This window comes from Sinocyclocheilus rhinocerous, unplaced genomic scaffold (genome assembly GCF_001515625.1).
Source record: "Sinocyclocheilus rhinocerous isolate Xijiao unplaced genomic scaffold, SAMN03320098_v1.1 scaffold539, whole genome shotgun sequence".
Classification (NCBI taxonomy): Eukaryota; Metazoa; Chordata; class Actinopteri; order Cypriniformes; family Cyprinidae; genus Sinocyclocheilus; species Sinocyclocheilus rhinocerous.
Genome location: NW_015653003.1, coordinates 642,255 through 651,357, shown reverse-complemented (window position 1 = coordinate 651,357; position 9,103 = coordinate 642,255). Strand labels below are relative to the sequence as shown.

General features: G+C 44.9%; 1 protein-coding gene across 4 annotated transcripts in view; it reads right to left on the bottom strand.

Annotated features, from left to right (window-relative positions):
• Positions 1 to 69: 69 nt before the first annotated feature.
• Positions 70 to 9,103, bottom strand: part of LOC107715462 (zinc finger homeobox protein 3-like) — a 349,927-nt gene continuing 340,893 nt past the window's right edge. For all 4 annotated transcript variants that reach the window (XM_016521610.1, XM_016521608.1, XM_016521609.1 and 1 more), the window contains 3 exons: positions 7,626 to 7,752; positions 2,085 to 7,535; positions 70 to 1,952 (listed from right to left, as the gene is read on the bottom strand). In XM_016521610.1, the coding sequence (XP_016377096.1) occupies positions 235 to 1,952; positions 2,085 to 7,535; positions 7,626 to 7,752 (7,296 nt within the window). In that variant the 3' untranslated portion in view covers positions 70 to 234. The remainder of the gene's footprint in view (positions 1,953 to 2,084; positions 7,536 to 7,625; positions 7,753 to 9,103) is intronic.

Below are 9,103 nucleotides of genomic sequence, written 5' to 3'. Positions count from 1 at the left end.
GTTGTAATAAACTAAAACCTGTTTGTTGATATGGGAAAACAATCCACTAACATTTAAATTTTTGGTTACAAGCTTTGGAATTGCAGTTAGTCTTTACACATCTTTTTCTGAAATTGGGTTGTATACTTTAAACATATTTTAAACATTGCTGCTTTTTTGTTTTTTTTTCTTTTGTCTTCTGTTTTTTTTCTTTTCTTTTTTCTTTTTTTAAATATTGTTCATCACTGAAAGCTTTTACAATCTGATGGAGTCCGATCCTATACTAGCGAGATTACTACTACAACTACTGCTGTCTTTGAGACAGCCAGGCTGTTGTGGCTCCTCTGCTGGCCTGCCCAGCCTGTCTGCTGACTTCTGACTGCTGTCAGAGTCAGACTCGTCGGAAAAGTCGTCTGTTGGTATCGAGGTCTGGACCCCTGAGGTTCTCAATGAACTTGAGGTAACCGTTGAAGGAGAGGAAACTGGAGGAAAAGAAGATAATGCAGACGAAGGGGGATTGGGCTTCCCAGCTAAAGCTCTGGAGAAAGGGGTCTGGGACCATGATTTGCCTGTAGCTGTTGTGTTGAGTGGAGTGGCTGTGAAGGAGGAGGAGGTGCATGAAGATGCAGACGCTGATGAGGACGGTGTGGTGGCTGACGTTGTTGGCGGAGGGGATGGGGTGTTGTTTGAGTGAGTGGCAGACTGCGAGGTAGATGCGGTGTTAGGATTGGGGAAGAAGGCTGAAGAGTGAGGTAATAAATTAGTAGCGTGCTCTTTGGCATTTCTGGATCTCTTGATTGTTCTGTGTTTGTGCAAGGCTGAATCCAGGTGTTGACTGAGCGCTTTGTCCCCTTCTAGTGTGGTGTTACAGGCGAGGCAGTCATAGAGGCCGCCCTCTGCTGCATTCCCACTGTTGGGGACCCGAAGCAACATCTCTTGCAGGTTTGCCACAGACTGACCAAAAAAACAAATTGACTTGAGGTGGCTGATAGCCGCTTCCTCCTTGCTGAAGACAGCTTGACACTTGCGGCACGCCAGCCGATACTGAACTTTGGGGATGATATATTGGTCAAGATGGGGGTCTGCACCTTTGCCATCCACTTCATGCTGCTCAGTGACTAGGTTGTTGTGAGTGGAAGAGGAAGAGGCTTCAACTGAGGGAGTGCTCTTTAGCTCCTCTGTTTTTACTGGATCTTTGGCAGAGTCCTTACAGTCCACCGAGTTTTGTGAAGTTTGGCTTGCTTTAGGTTGCTGGATCTGCTGAAGCTGCTGCTGCTGCTGCTGAAGTGCCTCCTGCAGGCTCTGTTGATATTGCTGGTAATGTTGAAGCAGAGATCCTGGTGACAGCCCCATCAGGGCCTGTGATAATGCTGGGTTGTAGGGGAAAAGACTTTCCATGCCATACATGGGCTGAAGATATCCACCTTGAAGAGCACCTGGTATCTGAGGGGCATAATACGGAGAGAAACCAGGCATAAAGTAGGGCAGGAACTGACTTGTTAGCAGAGCTGTTGGATCTGAAGCTAAAGCTGCTTGTAGAGCTTGAAGTTGGGCAGTATCGACCACATACTCCATGCCAGGTGTTGGCATCGAGGTGGCCGGAACAGCAGTGTCTGGTTTTTCTTTCTTGGCACTGGCAGCAGAAGTGGAGGGAGCAGGAGTACCCCCAGCTGAGGATGGTGTGGGGGGCTTCTCAGCCTTCTCCTTGGGCTTCTCTTTCACCCTGGCCCTCTCAGGATAACGATCTTTGGGAGCTTCTTGACGAAGGCCTGGCTGGGTCATCAAAGAGTTTGATGTAGATGTGGGGGTAGGGTTTGAGTGGGCGACAGATGTGCTGGCCTGAGCTGGGCTGGGTGAGGCCAATGAAGAGGAGGAAGGGGTCTTGTTGGGTAAACCAGATGTGGGGAGACTAGGTGAGGGTACACTGGCACCAGGCATGTTCAGGAGGTTTGGAGGTTTTGGAGGGGTTAAAGCTGCGGAAATTGACACAGAGAAACACAAAATGATTAAGATTGTTGCTATATACATCTGAGAATTAGCAGATAGTTATACGTTTCATATTTCAAAAGTCTTACTTATACTAGAGACGTAATGTGATGACATACCTGAGTTGGATGAGTTAAAGCCTGGTATGGAGGGACCACCAACACCTGGCAGGAGAACAGGGGGGATTCCCTGTAGATTTGGGTAACCTGACTGAAGGTTCAAGGCTTGCAAGGCAGGTGTGTCAAACATCCCTTGTTGCTGCATGGCTTGTTGTTGTGCTAGTCCCAGGACCTCATTTGCTTTCTTGATACGATCCATCTCCTGCTGTGCCATCAGCTGACGAACCGTCGCTGGATCAAAGTACTCTTTCTCTTTATCAAGCTGGCTTCCAATGGTATCCTTTACTTTGTAGATGTGTTGCTGAGAAAATATGTGGTCTCGCACTGAGAGACGAGCACTGTATTTAACACCACACAGAGAGCATTCTGTCTTAGGTCCCTCGTAAGAAGTTTGGTTGATACCAAAGTGCTTAGCCATGCTGAGCTTAGCTTTCTTTTCCTTAGCACGAGCATTTTGAAACCAGACCTGAACAACTCTCTTTGGAAGTCCAATGTCATTGCCAAGTACCTCACACTCCAGCATGGTTGGAGTCCTATAATCATTGAAGCAGGACTTGAGCAGCTTAAGCTGAAGATTAGTCATCTGTGTTCGGAAGCGCTTTTGACCAGGCCTGTCTCCACTATCAATGCTTCTGCTTCCAGAGGCTCCTGGACTTGGTGAACAAGGGTCAGCCAGGCTAGATGTTTCACTGTAGTCTATCATATTTTCATTTTCAAAGTCTTTTGTGTAGAAGCTTGTTGCAGGGCTCACCAGTCCTGAGGACATCTGTTCATCGTTCTCAATGGAGGGGACTGCGCCCCCAGACTTGGAGAGAAAATCTCCACTGTTATGGCTGTGCTTTGCATCAGCACTATCATTGTCAATATTTGCCTCATCACCTGTGGTAGTGTCAGTGATGGCTGTATTCACAGAAGAACAATCATCATTATCAAGTTTATTTTGATCAAAGTTTGTGTTTACTGAGGAAATGGTTGGGCTTTCAAACTCCTCTGCTCCCTCAACCTTGATAGATGTTGGGCTCAGAAGAGCCCTGGGAGACAAGTCCATGCTTTTGCTCACAGGTGACAGTGATGAACTTTGCACATCATTGTTAGAATGGGCAAGATGAGCATAGCTGGAGATATCCAGAGGATCCATCTTCAACTGCATGGCCTCCTGTTCAGGTAGCATACCGGAAAGTGCTAGGTTGTAACCAGCACGTTTAGCCTCGTGCCAGTGGCGTGAACGAATATGGGCCTCGAGGGCAGTTTTAGCTTTGAATAGGGCTCGACAAAACGGGCAGCGCCGGTGGGCTTGAGCTGGCCCAACAGCCCGAAACTGACCTTTTCTTTCTCTGGCTCTTGTGTTTTGGAACCATACCTGTACCACTCGTTTTTTAAGCCCCACTTCATGAGCAATGTGGTCAAGCATTTTACGAGTAGGGTTGGAGTCAAGCAAATATTTCTGGTACAGAATCTCTAGTTGCTCTGGTGTAATAGTGGTTCGGAGGCGCTTGTCTCGTTGTGGCTCCTCTCCACTATTCATGCTGTCACTTTCTCCTGGACTAGTTCCTGCCTTCTCCTCCAATTTCCTCTTCAGGGAATTCATAGTGGATGTAGGTGTTGATGGGGAGGTGGCAGAGTTGCTGGACATTTGAGGTATTGCTCCTGCAAGGAGCTGGCTAGCAAGCAGAGGATTGCTAGGATCAAACAACATGAAGGACATGTCCATTGGGCGATCCAAAAACTGAGGATGAATGAACTGATTTTGGACACTCAGGAAATGCAGTTGCTGGTGTTCCTGCCAGTGTTCAAATGAAGGGAAGGCAAGTTTGCACTGCTCACACTGGTACTGGATCATTTGCTGGGCCAACTGCTGCTGTGAAGCAGAGGCTAAATGTGGATTAAGGGCCATGTGGGAACTCTGGGAGGTCTGACTGGTATGTGAAATGGAGGAACCACTATGCTGTTGGGACAGGGAAGGTGAAGAACGCTTTGAATTCTTTGTGACTGTATGTGTCTTTTCCTCTCTTTGTGGTCTCTGCTGTGGAGACTCAGATGGATGAATGGTTTCCTGTTTCAAAGATGTCTGCTCTCTTTGGGCAAATGATGCTTCTGAAGAGTGTTTTGATTTTTCATCAAAAGAGTTTGATGTGTTACTCGGTGTAGGCTCCTCCTTTTCAGATGATGTGATGTGAGAGAATGCAGTGGATGAAGGCGGAAGAGGGCAGAGGCTTGAAGATGAGGGCATTGGTGTTTGACCTGATGACCCAGATAGAGTATAGTATTCATGAGAGAGATCCAAAGAGTCCTCATTTAGACTGTCATACTGCCAGTCTTCCTCCTCATCTTTGTAACAGAGCTTCTTTTGGTGTTTAATAAGGTCAAATATGCGCTGGAAAACCAGGCTGCACTTCTTGCACTGATAGTTTAAGTTGGTAGTACGAATGTATCGGTCATTGGATAACTCGCGTCGGTCACCTTCTTTTCCCCCATCTCCCTGGTTCTCATAATTTTTACGGGCTTTCTGTCTGGCATTTTGGAACCACACAACAATGACTCGAGTTGGAAGGCTCAGAAGATTGGATAACTGCTCAAATTCATCATCTTTAGGATAAGCATTAGCATCAAAGAAATCCTGCAGTACCCTCAGCTGGTAGTCTGTGAACCTTGTCCTTGAGGACCTCTTATTTCCAAATGATTCTGGTTTTTGAGGCTCAGGGGAGGGTGGCTTTGAATCAATTTTGGTATCTTCTAGGGTTGTAATTGGAGGGTTGTTAAAATTATAAGGTGAGTCTTTGTTGCGTTGTCGCTCTTTAAAGAGTGTATTGCGGAACCAGTGCTTGATGACTTTCTGGGGGAGTCCTGATTTATCTGCCATTTCCTTAATTTGGTCCTCATTGGGAGAGTTGTTGATATCGAAATATTGGCGGAGCACCCTTAGCTGGTCATCTGTGATACGGGTGCGGGGTCTCTTATTCTGTTGCTGCAACATGGCAGGGGTAAGCTGCTGTTGGTAGAGCTGGGCCAGATCAGTGGCCAGACTGGGCTCCACAGCAGGCAGTTGGGCAGGAATCTGAGAAGGTAATGACTGGAGTGACATGGGCTGCATCATAAGGGGAGAGAAGAGAGGGAGATCCATTGGCATTGGAATTTGGGCCAGTGGAACTGGAGGCTGAGGGGTTGGAGCAGTTGGTGGTGTCAGGGTAGGAGCAGAAACGGGTATATTTGGTGTTGGTACCCTTTGGGGAGGCGGAGGTGGGGGTGGAGGTGGTGGAGCAGCTTCGGGTGTCTGAGGTCTCAATGGGTACAGCTTGTCATATTGTTCTCTGTACTCTTTGGCAAATCTCTCTAGGAATCTGAATGGAAAGAAAGCCTGGTGGATATGCTCCTGATGACTCTTGAGAATCAATATGTTGGAAAAGAGCTTACCACAAGTCTCACACTCCAGTTTCTCTAATCCTTCAATGGGATCAACTATTCTGGTGATACCAGCTGGCCCACTGCATCCTGACAGAGATCCCATTGGCTTTCTTTGTGCTTTTTGCTTGTTCTCATTGTACTGAATTACCAACTCGAAGCCAAAATTCTCCAGTAGGGCTTTGGTGGCATTCCCTCGGGCATCTGAGGCAATCCTTGGAGGAGGAAATCCAGAGTCATGGTTCACATTTACAACAGCTTGAGGAGCATCTTTCTTTTCTTTGGACTTGTCTGACATATCTTTTGGAACAAGATCCTCAGCTTTATCACTAATTTCTTTATCCTTTGGCAGCTCCCTTTCTTTCTCAGTGTGAGGAGATCGCTTTGGCTTTTTGTCTACAGGGTGAGAAAGAGCACTCTGCTGAAGTAAAGCCATTTGGCTTGATACTTGGGAGTGGGAATGAGCTTGGTGCTGTTGCTGAAGGTGGTGGTGCATAAGCTGTTGTTGTAAGCAGCTCTGCTGTGCCTGCTGGGCAGAGTTTTTCTGTTCTTCCAATAGTGAAGCAGTAGATCCACTCAAGTTCAATGAAGAGCTACTCAGGTTCATTTCTGGATTCAGTTGAAATTCTGCCCCAGGAATGTAAAACGGAAAGAGCAGCTGCTGTTGCTGAAGAGAGAGAAGAGCTTCTGTTGCCATAGGGAAGTGCTGGAAAAGAGGGTTAAAAAGCTGGGACTGAAGGAGAGCAGCCTGCTGGAGCTCTTGTTGGAGTTGAGCCTGTGCCTGCGCTTGAGCCTGGGCCAACTGCTGCTGCTGTTGCTGGAGTTGTTGCTGATGACCCCTTAAAGATAGCATATCTGCAAATTTCTTCTTTTTCACTTCATGATTCTCAGAAGGAGAGGGATGACAGGCTGAGTTACCCAAATTCTCAACATTGTGAGAATGACTTGACAGATGATTACCTCCCATGATGCTCTGTGATGTCTGAGCTCCAGCTGGAGAGCTGCTTCTGTTGCTGGAGCTGGTTGTTGAGTTAGTGGCTGGAATAGGGCTTGGGGTTGAAGTGCTATTGGAAGTGCTTCCGCTTGGGCCACTGCTGCTAACAGCACTAGATGTGCCGCCAGCTGCTTCAAGCTTTGCTGCCCTGGCCTTGGTTTGATGAAGAACAGAGCGCATGTGAATCTCCAGTGTAGAGCTCTGGCTGTATGCTACATTGCAAGTGCTGCACTTGAAGGGTTTATTATCAGGGCTGCTTGTAGTCTCTGGCTGACCGGTGGTGGATTCCTGTAGGGCTCTTTTGACTTTGTGCAAGTGAGACACAGAGTTGTAGTGTACAAGAAGAATATTCTTTTGGGTAAATGACTCTTTGCAGACTGTACACTTGAAAGGACGGGATGGATCTAGAAACTTCTCCATAGTAAAGTTGGGGCCTTTCCTAAATGGCAGGGCTCGTTTGGGTTCAGATCCAGAATCTTCTTGCAAAGATCCAGAGTCACTGCCAGTTGGGCTTTGCTTTTCCTCTGGGTCACTTTCGTCTCCCTCTTTCTCATCATCAATAAGAGCTCCCTGGTCCTCTCCAAGTGAGGGATCACCCATAATCATTAGGTCTCCATTCATCAGTAAACCTCCATAGAGCTGTTGGATGTCAGCTTCACTCAACTCCAGGTGATTGGTCTCCAGATGCTTCTTAAGTGCCTGTAGGGTCCTGAAGCTACGCTGGCATAAACAACACATTGTGGCTGCTCTGATTACATGGTATTGGGAATGCAGCTGAAGTTTCTCTATTGTCTTGAATGCCAAACTACACTGGTTGCAGCGATATTTGTAGACATGACGATCAGAGACAGGCAGTTGGGGCCTTTTATTGTGGACCTCATTGAAGTGCATCTGAAGGGCATTGGAGGATTTAAAGACTTTGTTACAGCCCTTTTTCCAGCAGAGGAAACCAGTGGAATCATCTCTTGCAGGCTGTTGTTCCTCAAGAGGAGACTTGCGAGCTTCAGCAGTGTCTGACGCCAGACAAACTCCTTTTTCAGGCTCAACATCTGCCACCTCTGCAATCAGAAAAATAACACACATTAAAATTCTGATAACATATACATATGTGTTTAAAATGTGTTTCCTCAATTGCACAACATTCTAACCTGTTTGTTTCTTCTTAATGTCATCAGAGTTTGAGTTGACCATGGACTGAGGTGCGGTTTGAGTATCCTTCTCTGGTCCAGGGACTGGTATGAAAATGCTTGCTGGCAGAACTTCTGATGCTGCCACCTGGAAAAATAAAAACATAGTATTTGTTATGATAATTATAGGCCTTAAAAATAGCCTCTTAATAAGAAGTGTAGAACATCTCAAATTAATGTAAAGGATAAACAAATTACACATTCAAAACAGACAAAATGTCTGCATCACATACAGTAATCCTTCATTGAAAAAAAAGTTTGTAAAAGAAAAAGATTAATATAAGGTGGTACAGGTGAGAGGTGTGCTATAAACATAAAAATAAATAATTTGATAAGATAATCATATCATTTGAACTGGACACAAACACATTTACTGTCCCCCTCTTTCACACAGACGACTTAATTTGCCATCCATGGAATTTGCACTTTAATCATTGATGGTTTTTTGTCATGCTCTGCGATAGTTCTGCTGCTGCAGCCAATTAGTGTGATGGGCTGAGTGGTCTTCCTTGGCCAGTTGAAAAGCTTATTAGAGAGCCTAATTAAATAAGTCTTCCACCTCATAAAATGTGCTTTTCATTCCAATAGAAAAGCATGGTGCAATGGTGAAATGCCGTCATTCAGCCTGGAATTCTGGGTAATGCAACAATTGTCATACAGCGCTCATTACTATGCTTTCCAGCAAACCAGAATATTTTAATCTAAACAATTATGCAAATTATTACTTGAAACAAAGTCATTAATAAAAAATATAGATACATTTAAATGTAGGTAGATGGCAAGCAGCATGTTTTTCAGTCAATTTAATAAGAAAAATTAAAGTAGCAATGAATATTGTTGTGATAAAGGTGCACCAAGGTTTGCTTGGCACAAAGGTTGAAGTAAATCAAGTGTGAATGACAGCAACCTCCCCTCTATCTTTTAAGTGCACATGATTCTCCATGCATGGCTCTCACTCTCTCGCTATCTCTCTCTTTCTCAGAATAATAATAAAAAACAGATTCATTAACAGGATCCTATTTAACATTAATCAGTGATTGAGATTGGAAAAGGTTGGGAGATGAGCCACTGTGTGCTTCACCTTCCTTCATTTAACTCCCCAAACTGAACAATCAGCCTCACTCATCATGCATTTCAATACCCCAATCTCACAAATATATCCCCCTTCTCTCTCTCTCTCTCTCTCTGCATATATAATTTTTTTCATCCCTTGTTTGTGCAAACTCTGTGCCTCTTTTTACCACCCCATGACACAACCAATTCTATTTTTCTCACATCAGACATCAGCTTCACGTCTGTAGGAGTTAGAATTTTATTACTGCATTGAAAATATTTGGTAACACTTTATAATAACTTTCATTTATAAATCATTAACAAACATTATATAATGCTTAACAGATCATTAGTTTATATATATATATATATATATATATATATAT